Consider the following 16,484-nt stretch of genomic DNA (forward strand, 5'->3'; position numbering starts at 1 on the left):
GAGGCCCACCTTCTAGCCTAGTTTAGCTCCAACCTCCTCCAACACACCTGCCTGGAAGTGCTAGTAATCCTAATTCGCTTGATCAGGTGTGTTTATATATGGTTGGAGCTAAACTCTGCAAGAAGTTGGTCCTCCAGTAGCTGGGCTGGTCCTCCAGTAGTTGCTCTGTTTTTGAAGTCCATAAAAAGTGCATCTGTCCGTCAAATAATGTGCTCCACGCGGTTCCGGGGTGTTAATAAGACCTTCTGAAGCGAATCGACGCGTTTGTGTAAGAAAAATAATCATATTTATAACTTTATCAAGTAAACTTTCGACCGACTGCATTCCATGGAAAAGTGTTGAATGTTGAAAGTGAAATTCAAGATGCGTACGTGACGTCATGACGAGCGCACCTGGTCGCGTTAGTCTTTCGATCGGCAGGGTAACTTTCAACAATTTTTCCATAAATTGAACAGGGAAGGCGGTCGGTCGAAAGTTTACTTGATAAAGTTTTAAATATGGATATTTTTCTTACACAAACGCATCGATTCGCTTCAGAAGGCCTTTATTAACACCCCAGAGCCGATTGGAGCATGTTATTTGATGGGCAGATGCACTTTTTATGGACTTCAAAAACAGAGCAACTATGAATCAAATTCTAATGCTTGGATTAGCCTGGACTTTTGTAATATAACTCCGTTACTATTTTATTCGTCTGAAAGAAGAATGTCATATACACCTAGGATGACTTGAGGGTGAGTAAATTATGGGCTAATTTTCATTTTTGGGTGAACTATCCCTTTAATATCACAACAAACAAGAAAAATGACATCGATGGGAGATGTTTTTACTTATGTCTGATCTCGACATTGGAAAATTATGTAATCGTCATGGAAGTTCGGAGTTGTTTAACAGTCGGCGCAAAATTTTCCAGAAAGTTCATGCTAGCAAACAATTAAAACAAACTCAGTTTCGGACAGAATTAGTTCAAAATGACATCACATCCGTCTGTTATATCGGGCCTTTACATGTAAGTAGCACCTACCTAAAAAGCTTATATTTGGAGCTGAAAGCCTTAGGACAATGGGGCTGGGAACAGTGGAAAGGTTTCTCTCCTGCGTGACAGAAGGCGTGAAGCCGAAGCTTATCCTGTGAGCTGAAGAGGGCACCGCACACCAAACACTCGTTCCCACTGCCTCTCCCTTCCCTCTCTCTCTCGCTCTCTGTCTCTCTTTCCGTCCTCCCTGCAGCGGGACCTCCAAACACTTTGGTGGCGCCTCGTCGATCCTCGTCCTCCAGCGTCAGTGTGGCAATGTGGTGTGGGGCATCGGTGGCAGCTGCTGCCATGGCAGCCCTAGGGTGCCGTTGCCATTGAAACTCGGCCGTGGCTGCCTTGCCTTCCAGGCTCTGATTCGATATTGTGGAGGTATTTACAGGGATGCAGGCCCTTAAAATGTCTGCTATCTGTACAATATGCACCAAAAAACAAACATGACAAGGTGAATCAGATATTTTCTTTGTTTTAAGCATGTCAATTTATGATTTCTCTTACATGCAGGGAGACAGCTAAAAACAGTGCTTACCCTTTGTTATGTGCTGAAAACTTGTCTCCCAAAATAATTGTAAGTGCTTTTTCAGTCTTTTTCGTTTACCTTCACACTCTCATCCAGTCCCACCTGCCATGACTGGGGACAAGTAGGTGACAATAGTGCTCATCATCATCTTCACCCTTTCATAAAATAATAAAGAAGATATGCATCGTCGATTAGTGTTTGTCTTCAACCATTTTACTTCAAATTCTTTTTTCAAATATTTAAAAGGGATAATACTTTACAAGATGTCTGTTAACATATATTTTAACAGCATTAATGTTTATTTCTATGTAAACATTTTTTTAATTAAAAGCTGTATGTTTTACCATTACATGCATTATGAGCTGACGGACAATATAAATCAAATAATGATAATGGTAAAATGATCAAGATTAATAAATGCTTCATGTTCATGGTTAATTCGTAGACTAGTGTTATACAACCTTATTTTAAAGAGTTACATTACAAAGACCAATTATATTTAAAACACTGGCATTAATATAATTTCTAAACTGAACAATAAACAGCATTATTAATGGTTTATTTACATCAACATGAAGGTGAAATGTACAACAGCCTGTGGGCATACTGTAACTGTTCTAAACAATTTTACTTTTTCACTATGCTAGCTAGAGGGCAGTAATGTACAGAACAATTAATAATCTGGGAAGTAACAGAAGTTGGCAATTCTTGCCTTGCTATACCGCATTAAAAATCGAGGTGCACAAAGTAGGTTTTACAAGCTTTGCATGTTCTGTCATGCACGTTTGTACATGTACTCCAGTGTAAGTATCCTGTAATCCTAAAGCCCACAAATCTACCTCTAGGGAATAGGGATGGAAAATAAATTAGCCCTTAAATTGCATTTCATGTTACACACAATTATTTATCCTTCAGTTAAATCCCACGGCACAAGAATAACATGATACTATTTTAAATGATCATTTATAACTCTGTCTACTCGAATTTACATGTATTCATTTTGCAGGCGCTTTTATCCAAAGGAACTTACAAATGAGGAATGAAGCAAGTGATTCAGGTGCTCAAAATACAAAGTTTCACACATTGCTTAGAGTAGCATAAACTAGAATAGGGAGGGATTAAAGGGAAGTGAAAGCATAGTTTTTTCATGATGAGGTTAAGTGCTCATGGAAGAGATGAGTTTTCAGCTGTTTTTTGAATATTGTCAGGGATTCTGCATTCTGGATGAAGGCGGCGAGGTCGTTATTGACATTATCTATTGGTGTATATACAATGAAGTACTTTTGGCGAGATGACATTCGGTGGTGTGACATGCTATACTTCAAACTATATACTGTATAACAAAACATGTTCCTAATCCTTTTATAATTATTCTGTATGGTATTTTAATGACCACAATACCCAAGATACTATTTGTACTTTTAAATATAAATCTCACAACATAGAATAGATTTAAAATGGACTAATGATTGCAAAAAGGTGATTAAAACAGTTCAAAACATAAAAGCAATGTTTACCAGCTACAAGACCAACGATTGACACTAACCATTATATTTACAGTATTATACATTTTAACCTGAAATTGCCATGAAAAAAAAGTCCATGAACAAATCAGAGACAGGGAATTAGATGTATTAGAGCAAATACTAAATGTCAGGATGATCTTGTGATCCATAGTTGAGAGTTTTAGCTTTTGACTTTCGATTGACGTCAGAGTTCTGTTCACTTGGTTGTGACGAGGACCGTGATGACGTATGATTCGATAAAAACTGTGTTTGCGTGTGTGTTCTCACTCACTTTCCTGACCAGCATGACTGACGCACTGCAAGCAGAGAAAATTTAGACCACTTGAACTCGGGTTCAGACCAGGCAACCGAAGCAAGTATTTTATTCAAAACAAATTATAGTAATGAGTTGCAAGGACTGCAACATCTGAGCTAACAACCAAGATCATTCACCATCACTCTCATATTACATAAGGGAAATCCCCAAACTCTGCTATAAGACTCTCTGCACTCAGTCAAAGTCCCTTTCAAGGAAACTCGGCGGCCATATTTACAACGCCTCCAGGCAGCTCGGGCATCCAAGACCAAGTCCTATCTATTTGAATCTATATCCTCATATAGGTTCTTTCCATGTGGGGTCTTTCTATATATATAGTCTTTAGCTTAAAGGGTTAGTTCACCCAAAAATGAAAATTCTGTCATTAATTACTCACCCTCATGTCGTTGGACACCCGTAAGACCTCCGTTCATATTCGGAACACAAATGAAGATATTTTAGTTGAAAGCTGATGGCTGAGAAAGGCTTCACACAGGCCTCCATTGGCATTCAGTACATTGACACTTCCAAGATCCATGAAAGGCACTTAAAACGTCGTTACAAAGTCTATCTCACCACAGTGGCTCTACAATAATCATACAATGCGACGACAATAGTTTTTGTGCGCAAAAAAAAATCAAAATAACACCTTTATCCAACTTGTTCTCGACTTCCGTGTATGCCTCCACGACGCATGCGCGAGAATATGACGCAGATCCGGCGTTCGGACATATGACCCAGAAGCGATTTGTTTACGAGCAGAGGAAGACGCGCGTGTCTAAGCTGTTGGATTCTACATTGATCGTGCTTTAGGTCTCGGCGTAGTGCTCAAAATGGAGCTTAAGTGTGCATTTCATGGATTCCCGAACCCCGGCGCTACGTCATATTCTCGCGCATGCGTCGTGGAGGCGCACACGGAAGACAAGAACAAGTTGGATAAAGGTGTTATTTTGATTTTTTTTTGCGCACAAAAACTATTGTCGTCGCATTGTATGATTATTGTAGAGCCACTGTGGTGAGATAGACTTTGTAACGACGTTTTAAGTGCCTTTCATGGATCTTGGAAGTGTCAATGTACTGAATGCCAATGGAGGCCTGTGTGAAGCCTTTCTCAGCCATCAGCTTTCAACTAAAATATCTTCATTTGTGTTCCGAATATGAACGGAGGTCTTACGGGTGTCCAACGACATGAGGGTGAGTTATTAATGACAGAATTTTCATTTTTGGGTGAACTAACCCTTTAAGTCTTAAAACTGAAAATCAAGGCTTTGTCCCATGGGCGTCGGAAGCAAAAAAAAATGTGTGTGGGTCCTCTCAGAAATTTTTTACTAGAGTAGATGCCATTTACATTAAGTACAAATATACCGCCTTGTTTGCTAAACGTCTGATCGGGGAAGACAAAATTACGGAAATCACTTTATCATTGAGAGCGGCAATAGTGTAGGGGTAAGATGCATGGCATCAAGTTTTGACGCAAATCGACCCGAAGTCGAATCCGCCTTTTGCCGAACTGCCTCTACTCCGTTTTCCCATCACATATCAGATAGGAAAGGCATTTATTTAAAAAGAAAATGAAGAAAATATTAGAAAAGTGAAAATAAAGCATCTAACATGTGTTTAATAATAAGTGTTTATCGGTTAGGGGGAGGTAAAGAGACATGTGCTGAATTAGAGACAATAAAAATGAGTGGGTCCAATATCATTGATCTTATGACAGTATGATAGTACTGATAAAGTATGATAAAGCAAGGTGTACAAAGAGCCAAACTCATACACAGGAAACCAACCGCGGAACCACCTCTTCTCATGCTACTGGCATATCAATCCTTCATTCATTCATTTATGTACCGCCTTTGCTTTAGTAGTGAGCGATATACTTATATCACTGACTACTAATTGGACGTATTACTTTGCTTTTGTATTAATTATTAGTATTTGGCATGCAGGTAGTATTGTTTACTAATATCTCTCAATCTCTCATAAGTGTAAACCTCTAGTCAATTACCCTTTTGGTTAAAGGTCAAAATCCACCTGTCCTCTGCTGACCACACATTTACTAAAGCAGGGTCACATGAGTCTAAAATGTAAACATTTACAAACACACACAGGCTACCCACGTCATAAAACAGACTTCATAACCGGACAAACGACTTTTATACTGTTAATAGCTCATTAATATTCGAGTTGAAAAGTTTAGGGTCAGTAAAATATATAAATACTTTTATTCAGCATGAGGTTACAAAACTTTTGAACTTTCTAGTCGCCAAAAAAATATCGTTTTCAACATTGATACTAAGAAATGTTTCTTGAGCCGCAAATCATCATAGAATGATTTCTGAAGGGTCATGTGACACTGAAGACTGGATAAATGATACTGAAAATTCACAGAAAAACACATTTTAAAATACTAAAATAGGAAACCATTTTGAATTGTAATTTTTTTACCCCACAATATTATAGTTTTTAATATATTTCTGAATAAATAAATGCAGTCTTGGAGAACATAAGAGCCTTCTTTCAAAAACATTAAAAAAAAAATCTACCAAGCCCAAACTTTAGAATGGTATATTGAATATGAATGCATCATTGTCCTTATCATGAATGATTCATCAATGTATGTTATTCCAAATAAAAAAAAGTTGTTTTTCTGTCCATTCTGGCATGTATCAAATCCCAACTGATAAAATCAAGCCTTTTTTTCCCCTCATTCAATATCTTGTTTTATTCCGAAATATGTCACTACAGAAGTAAACGAGTTGCCAATGGCAATTCATGTTGACTTTAAAGGGGTACGTTTATCCATATATATGTGGATAAGAGGAAGTGACAGCTGTGTGGCGCTGCTGCAGTCGTCACGCAGCGGGGAGGGTGCAGGGGGGTGACACTACTCCATTCAGTTGCTCCAGGGAGCCCTGCGCCATTGTGATGCTTCAGCTTCTCCACCGCAAACATTCCACATGCACACATACATCCCATCCATCACACAGCGCATCTCACATGCTATAAACACAAACACACGACATCCAATCCATTCCCAACAAGAGTATTCAAATGTGACCAATATCTTCACTTGTGACAATTTCATATTAGTGTATCCAGGTCATTTGAACAGTCTTTGAGAACTTTGTTAAGGTTTGACACATTGGTTAGTGGGGGTGGGCAGGTTTATATAGGACCATCCTTCTGTAGGCCACACAAACTCACGCTCACTGCCACAGAGGGGGGAAACTGGCCATCCATATTGGCTGCGTGAGTGTGTCTGAGGTTTTGTTTGGAGATTAAAGGGTTTTCACATTCCTCTGGCCTGGGGGTCAGAGGTCACCGTGTACACCATGCTGCCTCCTGTGTGCAGGTTTAACCCCTTCTGTCCAAAGGCAGAGAGTGAGCGAACAGCTAATTCAAGGTCACAGACGCAGTCAAATACAGGCAGTGTGCCAGATTCTGATCAATTACATTAGCTGCATTAACATACAAAAAAAGTCACATGTAACCACGTCAATCGGAATGAATTGGCCAGATCCGATTCAAATTTCATTTGGATTGTAAGGGGTGGTTAATTCCTTTTGTAATCCGATCGAGAGGGCACGTAAACACTTGATCGGAACTGGAAACTGGAAAGTACTGCGCATGTGCACTGATGTAGAAATAGCATAATGACGTCAGAGCTGTTCTAAAGTGTCATAAATGAGTGTCCTGTCATTCTGAAATTCTCTTTCCACTCATCATCTGTGAAGTGGAGCAGGACAACGTCCCAAAAGGGGTTGTGTTGTTTCTTCTCCATGCGTGAAGTGACATTGGCTTTGCTGTTTCACAGAACCCAGATATGCTGTGGTTTTAACGTTAGCTATATTATTTTGGGGGCGGAGCAATGAAGGGAGGGGTGTGTTTGTTTGGGTTGATTTCAAACATCAACAGTGTTTCTACAGCTAATTTGACCTTGTTTAAATTGATTCGAATTTCACAGATTTCTTTTCCTAAATAAGCAGTAGTAGCTTTTAATGCCATAGGCCCTATTTTAACGTTCTAAGCGCATGGTCAGAAGCGCATGGAGCAGGTGCACTTAGGGCATGTCCGAAACCACTTTTGCTAGTTTAACGACTGAAAAAACGGTCAGCAAGCCAGGCACATGGTCCAAAAGGGTTGTACCTAGTCTCTTAATGAGTCATGGGTGTGTTTGGGGCATAGCGTGCAATAAACCAATCAGAGTCTCATCTCCCATTCCCTTTAAAAGCCAGTTGCGCTTGCACCATGGCTGATTCGCTACTGAACTGAACAGACTGAACGCTTCTCCAGAGAGGAATCCTTTTATTTTTAATATTTAAAAATGTTTGTGTGTGTAGTGTACGTGTGTAGCACCTATAGGCGCATAATACCAACTTGCTCTTAAAGGTCCCATGGCATGAAATTTTCATTTTATGAGGTTTTTCAACATTAATATGAGTTCCCCTAGCCTGAATATTGTCCCCAAGTGGATAGAAATGTTGATCGGTGTAAAACCGAGTTGTGGCTGTCTTTCTCTGCCTTTGAGAAAATGACAGGCCAGACTAGCCAATCCTGAAGTCTCCTGGTTTGACGTCCAAGCAGGAACGGTTACCTCCCTTTCCTCCGCCCAGAGAATCTGGCACACCCATGCAAACGCTCGAGAGATCAATATCATTACTTGTGAACGAGTGAACGCTGGCAGTTTCTCAGTGTTTGGATGTACAAATGAAAGCAGAAGTCTTTCTTCAGTTCCTTCTGATCTGTGATCATTGATTTCTTATGTGTAGCTAATTATTTATTATTCGTGCACACACAGCGGCTTCTCTCTCTCCCGACAGAACAGTGTTTTCGTGTTTTCTATCTTGTGAGTCAGTGTTTTTGTACGTCCTCGTCGCGTCTATCTGTTCTAAAATGTGCATACAGTCTTTTCTGTTTAACATCAGCAGTCACATCTTTAGAGATAAACTTCACATACGCCGAAGCTCGGCCTTCAACATCCCCGACCCCCAGTAACGTTACTGCATCTGGCCCACAGCGGAGGCACCAAACGCGGTGTGAGATTAAGCAGAAGGAGGGTAAGCGTGAGCATATCTGGGCTAGGCTAGCCAGCTTTCCCCACAATAAACTGGATTACATTCGATTACTGCTGTTGTGTCTTTGTTTGCGCTGTGTAAGTTACTCAATGCGCGTCACTGACGCTATTCATATAATTGGAACATATCTAGAAATAATGCTATACTCAACACTTACTAACTCGTTCATCTCGCTGTAATGGTTACTTACATTGCATGTGTTACAAAGTTGGTAATAATGATTAAGACGGACTCGGCGTGACTGGGACTCGTGTTTATTCAGAACTCTCAGATACAAACACAATAAACTCGCGCTGACAGACAGCGCTCTCACAACTCAGTAGTTACTATAAATAACTTTGTTAGCAATTCGCAACAGTCTCCGTGATGTCCGGTTCGCGAACGAATCATTCTTTTGAATCGGTTCTTTTTAGTGAATCGAACCAGTTCACCAAATCGGACTGAATCGTTCTAAACGGTTCGCGTCTCGAGTCAGCGCTGATCCATAATTTACTAAAGTTACTAACTTTCTGACATGAGTGACAGCCCCTCCGACTAGAAATAAACTAATAACCTGAAGTATATGCTAGTAACTACAACAGTTCACCCTGAACTGAGACGTGCTGAGAACTGATGAGAAGTGAACTCAGGTCCATCCGTCTCTGACAGACTCGTGCCTGCTCGTGCCTCGTTAAACCACGCCCCCTCCGCTCATTTAAAATGCAAAGATGTCAGCCAATCACAACAGTGGGCGTTTTTGCTGAAGTCTCACAGCAGACACGCCTCTTGAAGCAGGGCATTCAGCCACAGGGCAAACAGCATTATAGAAAAAATGCCTTTTATTTCTAAATTATGACATTTTATGATGTAAAAATCATACTAACAATATAAGTACACCTCAGGAAACACTATACAATAATAGAAAAATGCCATGCCATGGGACCTTTAAAATAACAAAAAATACTGCGTTATTGACTTTAGAGCAGATTTTTTTTGGTCAATGGCGCAGTCAATTTCAGTTGATTCAAAATAGCAACAATGCGCCTAAACACACCTTGTTTTCAGACCAGTACGCCCATGGGCGAACAGATGGGCACGAGTGCACCTGCTATTAAAACAACGTGGCTGGACATGAAAATGATGCCAGGCGTTGCATTGCGCCGGGTGTATGAAAGAGCCCCATGTCAGCATCTTCATTGCAAAAAAGGAGTTACAAAAATACAAGAGTTGCATGAAAAAATTCTATAAGTGGTCCACTTTAGTTAAAATGCAGTCCACCAAAGGAAGATCAGTTGTGATTTGGAGACATGATTTGGAGTCTGTGAAAATAATAAAATTATTTTGTTGTGAGTTTCCAGTATATTCTAAAGCTAAAAGTAAAGCACATGTGAAAATTAAGATTTGTTTTGGAATGTGGATTCCATAATGTTGTTGTCCAGTCACCATTTCTCAAGAAAAAAATATTAATTCAATAATCATATTAATTATTGTTATGTATCCGATGTTGTAGACAACGATACATAAAACGTGTTACCATTCTGTATGAGTGAGTGGAGGCGGGGCTCATTTGCATATTCATGCCTCCAAATATACTAAATGAAGCAAGGGTGTAGAGTTACTGTACATTCAAGCTATTTTAGGGCATAAATACACTTTTTCACAGGTAAAAACGTTTAAATATGTCATGTTGGTGATCCCAGATGAGTTTTAAGGGATACAATTATTGACTACAGGGGGACTTTAAATATCTAATTTCCATGGAAAATGTTTAAATCATTTACAGAGAGAATGAACTGAATAGCCTTTTCTTGCCTGTTTATGAAGCTACACACAAAGATGATTTCAGCTGAAATTAGGACTGCCTACTCCTGTCATGGAGTGACTTTTAAAAATGCAAATGTTAACAAAAAAAATCTACCCAATCAGAGAGTCCATCAAAAGGTCAGTGAGTGCACTTCTGGTGGACTTCCACCAGGTGGGAGGGACTTACAAACAAGAAAGATGATTTGATTTGATCTGCACACATGAGCAAACTTCACCTGTCCTGACCCCATCGGAGTGCAAAAACGATTTATTCACTTAAATAACATAATACAAGACAAACTATATAATTTTAACTTATGAGTGAGATCAAATATACTCACTTGATGTCTCACTTTACTACTCAAAGTCCATAAATAATAGGTAAATAAGACATTAAACCCATAAAAACACAGATTAAAGTGAAACTGAGACGTTTATTTATTAAACAGCAGATGCACAGACAGGGCTGTGTGAACCCAGGTCGTGTCTCACGCCTCTGAGGGTTTTATTAACGCACAGGCACACGACTCTCAACGTGTTCCGGAAAAAAAGAAGTTCAGTTACCAAAAATAGCCCTTGAGTTCACCATACTGAGCTAAAGTGACAACAGCCGCGCTCGAGAGAGGGAGACGAGTGAGATTACGAGAGTGTGTGGTAGTTAAGCAAAGCAACAGATGGCACAGAGAGCGAGTGAGAGAAAAGAATTTCAGAGAGGAAGGAAAGAGGAAGGAGAGAAAGAAAGAAAAAAAAGAAATAGAGGGACGGAGGGAGGGAGGGAGGAGCTCTCGGTCAGTGATAGTCACACAGACTCCAGAGGGGAGGATGGCTAGTCATGCTTTGCTGACCACATTGACAAGGGATGACAGGCAGAGGAAGGGGGAGCAACTGCAACAGGAGATGCCAGATATGAGACCTGCGGGGGACAGAAAGTGTGTGTGTGTGTGTGTTATCTTCACGTTCAGGGGCTTAAACACAAACAAAGACAACTTTTAACCTGAGGGCTGGTAGAAAAAAAACACAATGTGCACTCTGTCCTAGTCATTTCGGAACTGTAGTTACAAATCAACACCACCCTATTTTCAAGTGCACTTTTTTAAACACTCGTAGCTGTTTGACATTCTGGTGGTCACACTCCTTTTACCCCACCCGCACTGGTCCTGTGGCGCTCGCTGTGACGGACAGGTTTCACTTCCTCTAACAGTGTCCGTTTGGACTGTACAGAGATCTTAGTGGGGTCGTGAAGAGCGGAAAACTGCCTCCCTTCCCACCCCACTGACACAGAGGTAAAGCCCTGCCAAACCCTCAACAGTTACACTGCACTGGCCCTGGCTACCAGAACGGGATGTGGCCACAATCTGCACCGTCTCCGCCCCCCTCCACATTAAACACATCCACCAGCCTGGGCACAAACACAGGGAAACGCAGCTAAACTTAGCCCCGCTGTGGTTGACCGTTACAGCAGGGCAGCTCACCTCATCTGCCTTGTGTTTGTCTCATTATAACAGATTTGATTGGTGCATTTTATTCTTCACAAATCTCAAAGGGAAGTGGTAAAGTGCACTGTGAAATTCTTTTGAAGAAGCTCACAGTGAATGAGCAGCAACAAGGACACAAAAAATACAATAATGGCTTTACTGTGACTTTTGAACCAATTGAAAGCATCCTTGCTTAATACAAGTATGACTTTCTCAAAAAAATCTTGCTGAACCCAAACTTTTGAATAGTAGCTCAACAATAACAATAGTTTCATTTGCACATGGCTAACTAGCAAACACCAAAGATGCCACAACAGCTCCATCTATGAGGCCAACAAAAACACATGGCAAAGATATCTCGCTTTCGCTCACTTTTTCTCCCTTCGTGTGCCGTTCCTGTGGTTAAAGTGGGCACATAAGTGGGTTTAGGAATAATAAACAGATTAAAGCTCTGTTGAGGTAGGCATGCCAATAAACAATTTATCACACCATCCAAGAACGATCCACTGAAGGTCTGACGGAACAGATATAACACCTTTTATAAAGTATACAATGTATAAATACTGGCACAAATGCAAATTTTTTAAAGGGACAGTTCAGCTAAAAATGAAAATGCTGTCATCAGTTACTCACCGTTAATTGTTAATTTGTTAAATAAACAGTTTTGATGGCCATTGTATGGACTTTTTGTGGACACCAAAGACATATTTTTAAATATCTTCTTTTGTGTTCCACATAAGAGACTTTTTGTTTTAAATATTGCAGCTCAGCGTTATGTATTTGTTCTGTCATTTGTCTGGAAAAGACCTTAAGAAAGTCTTAAAGTCCACATAAGAAAAATGTCATACAAGTTTGGAATGATGTGAAGGTGAGTAAATGAGGACAGAATTAATTTTTTTTGGATCACCTGACACTTTAAGCATTATAGTGGTGTCTCATTTCGAAGGTGTCCTCCGGAGGTCGCATTTTTCATGCTAAACATGGCCAAAATGTAAAAAAAAAAAAACTAGTTGGACGTATGACAGAGTATTTCTGTGCCAAATACACTCCTTCAGGATTCGAATATGTTTCTTAAAGGTTTTTTTTTTTTTGAGTATGTCCCTGTATGACGTCATAAAGGGTGGGATTTCTTGTATAGGCACTTCTCCCGGGTGAGCGCACACACACATCAACCAGAGCGAGAGTAAGAGCACGCCCATCAACGAGCTTCGGTCGGTTTACGGAAGCCGTTGGAAGCGCTGTCATTTTGTTTTTAGACCACAAAATCAACTATGTCGCTAAAGAAGTGTGTTTCTGGTTGTGAGGGAAAGATAACCTTGTTCAGCTTCCCAAATAACCCAATGTTAAGGAAACAGTGGATGCAGTTTGTTTTTCAGGAGCAGCAACGGAGTTCTGCAAGTGTGTTTGTTTGTTCCCTGTCACGAGTCGAAACCGCAGGCGGTGAGTGAAACTGTTAGACTGGGTAAACCCAGCCCGATCAGCTGGCGATTTGATTTCGCCCTGCAGCTCAGGCTGGAAACCTATACATTTTTTTATCCTACTTTTGTAACAAATTTGCGGGAACCAATCACAAACTGGCTTATCCACCTGGCGCGCTATTGGTGGGTTTAACACGATGGCAGTTAGAGAAGTGATGGATCGTTGGTCTGATTGGTTGAAGGACTATACAATTGCGTACAGAGTCATTTGAACTATGCTCGTTGATCACGCCTCTTGTGCAGTAGAAAATACAGAGCAGACTCCCCAGACCAATGTTCAAACTTAAATTGAGCTTGGTCTGGTGATAGCCAGACAATGAAACTGCATCAAGTGTTTTGTTGGCAATCGGTGCGCAAGTGCATATAATGTAAACAACACGAACGTATAGTGAATCAAAAGTTATCCAGGGATAATGCAATGATGTAGTGTATGTTCATGCGTGCTTGTGACTCTTTAGCTCCGCCCACTGCACGCTTGCACGAGCTCGGCTGTTTTCAGAAAGAATCGGTAAAGCGTATCTGTCTTTTATAAATATGATAAAGCTAAAGATACTTCGGAGATATGAAGGATGCAATACTACTCTATAGGTACTCAAGATTAACATGAGACTGGCAGAAACTGTGTGTGTTATGTACCCTTTAAAGCAGGGGTCTCCAAACTCGGTCCTGCAGAGTTTAGCTCCAACCCCAAATAAACACACCTGAACCAGGTAATCAGTATCTTACTAGGCCCTAATAAGATTCTGATTAGCTGGTTCAGGTGTGTTTAATTGGGGTTGGAGCTAAACTCTGCAGGACAGTGGCCCTCCAGGACCGAGCTTGGAGACCCCTGCTTTAAAGGGATAGTTCACCCGAAAGTAAAACTACTGTCACTTGCTCACCATCAAGTTGTTCCAAACCTGTATGAACTTCTTTCTTCTGCTGAACACAAAAGATATTTTGGGTAACCAAACAGTTGATGGGCCCCATTAGCTATGTTTCCATCCAACTATTTTTATGCACATTTTGGGATATCGCATCAAAAAATGCTGAATGGAAACGGCAAGATGCGCATAAATTCTAAAAATGCGCATAAAAAATGCGCTCGTTTGAGTCGGATACATTTTCTATCCGATACGAAAACATGCGTATAAACCACGATGGAAATGCATTTACCGAATAAATTCCTCGATCCGCATAAAAAAAATCATGTGACTTTCGCGATGTAACAGCATACCTGTACTAACCAGCAGAAAAATCTTGTTTGCAAAGCATCTGAAATGCTGTTTTGGTCATTCAGAAGTCTGCTGTCAAAGATGCTCGGTATATTTCCCTCCTAGAATGACTGCGTTCCCAAACAGCATCTGCCTCTGAAATTTGATATGAAATATTGAGACGCACAAGTTTCTCTGAGGTGCAAATCATTTATTATATACGAAATTTTTTATATATGGTGACTTGTATGTTTCTTAGAGATTTTTTTTGCGGTAGTTTATCAGGAAATGACGATTATGTTCTCTTCGACTCACTGGATGGAAACTGTGCTTTATTCACAAATGTTTTTATGCGATATTGCAATTGCGCATAAGTTACATTCGCAATTTTCGATGGAAATATAGCTATTGACTTCAATAGTATGGGAAAAAAATACTATGGAAGGCAATGGGACCTAATAACTGTTTGGTTATCGACATTATTCAAAATATCTTTTTTTGTGTTCAGCAGAAGAAAGAAATTTATTACAACTTGAGGGTGAGTAAATTATGACATAAATTTCATTTTGGGGTGAACTACCCCTTAAATATGGCCTTTTGTGCCTTATTGCTTTAATAAAAATAGTATGGTCCTACTTTAGAGGGTCATGATCCAAAATGGGTTAAACAAGGATGATAATAATCATAAAAATCGTTGGAATAGACTTCCAACGGAGCTTAAAGAATTAAAATGTATAACAGGTCATTGTGGTTTCTCAAAAATCTTAAAAAATGGTTACTGTTAAATCAAAATTGTGATCATTTATAGGCATTTGGGTACACTATTTTCGTTTCTTTTGTCTCTTGTCCCTAACATCAACCTGTCATGGGACTACGGATGAAAATTAGCCAGTGTTGGCTAAATCTGGCGCATTTTTACATATTTTATGTATTATTAATGTGTATTGTCCCTGATTAAAGAATAAATGAAATGAAAAATAACTTGCCTTCTCATGGGTGCTGAGCAGTGATATACTGGTATAAAATCAAATAGCTTGTGTACTTTAGCATGAGTGAAACCATCCATTTTGTAATTCAAAACAAACAACACATTCAAAAACGTCCATGTCAATCGGCAGAGTCAGCAAGAAACGTTTCCGTTCCATTGATTTTATAACCCTTGACCCTTCAGTGCACAAACGCCACAGAGTAAACCGTACTATATCTGCATCTCCTTTCCTTCATTCATCCTTTCTTCACGATGAAAAAAGCTCTCAATATACTTGTTGCATGAAGACATCTGGCCAACACACGGACCCCACTTAACGACACTTGAGAAAAGGAGGGAAACGAAAATTAACAGGCTTCACAAACAAAGGCCAATTAAAGCGGGTTCCCTCCCTGATCTAATTTGCGGCTGCACAATGACAGAGCAAACATACTGATGTTTCGTTTAAGGGGTGTTTTGCTTTAAGTCTGATTCTGGCTATCAGAAGCTACAAGCGCTGTATAACAGGAAAAGGCATGTGTGTAGTTAAATACATCAGTGCCAGATGCCTTTCTGATTTCCTCAGGGATTCCCCTTGAGAATGCTGAAAACACAACTTCAAGATAGGATGAGATACTGAGGGGTTTTGGGTTTTAAACGTAAATGAGCAGGTTGTAGAAGTGATCTGAGGATAGAGATGGTGGAGCAAATTGTAATAACAGATTGTAAATTGAATGATGAAAATTGTAGTTCAAAATCTATTACATTACACATTTTTGGTAATGATTTTGGACTACTTTGATTACTTTTGACATAACTCAATTACCTTATTGATCAGAATAGGACAATCTTGTACCATATTGATATAAAAATACAAAGAGAAAGTCTTTAGTTATCTAAAACATGAAGGTCACTAAACATTACATCACTTCAGGGTTTCTCAAAACTGAGGTTTGTGAAGGAACCGAAGGGGGCAGTGAGTTCATGAAAAACGAATAATCAATATTCAAATAAAGAAATAGCCTAAAAACAAATCAACAAATGCTAAAAAGATGAAATAATGTCATGTGACCATTTATCGAAATCAAAGAACCATGCATATACAAATGTGTTTTTAAATTATTGACTTAATGTCATTAA

General features: G+C 39.7%; 1 protein-coding gene across 2 annotated transcripts in view; it reads right to left on the bottom strand.

Moving 5' to 3' along the window:
* Nucleotides 1–16,484, bottom strand: part of plagl2 (pleiomorphic adenoma gene-like 2) — a 54,534-nt gene that overhangs the window by 5,610 nt on the left and 32,440 nt on the right. Inside the window, exons 2-3 of one of the 2 annotated variants that reach the window (XM_079802906.1) lie at nt 1,632–1,708; nt 1,025–1,443 (exon numbers count right to left, since the gene is read on the bottom strand). In XM_079802906.1, coding sequence (XP_079659032.1) covers nt 1,025–1,326 — 302 coding nt within the window. In that variant the 5' untranslated portion in view covers nt 1,327–1,443; nt 1,632–1,708. Of the gene's footprint in view, nt 1–1,024; nt 1,444–1,562; nt 1,709–16,484 lie in introns of both variants that reach the window. The other variant, XM_079802905.1, reaches the window with a different exon arrangement.

This window comes from Gobio gobio, assembly GCF_949357685.1.
Source record: "Gobio gobio genome assembly, chromosome: 21".
NCBI classification, from domain to species: Eukaryota; Metazoa; Chordata; class Actinopteri; order Cypriniformes; family Gobionidae; genus Gobio; species Gobio gobio.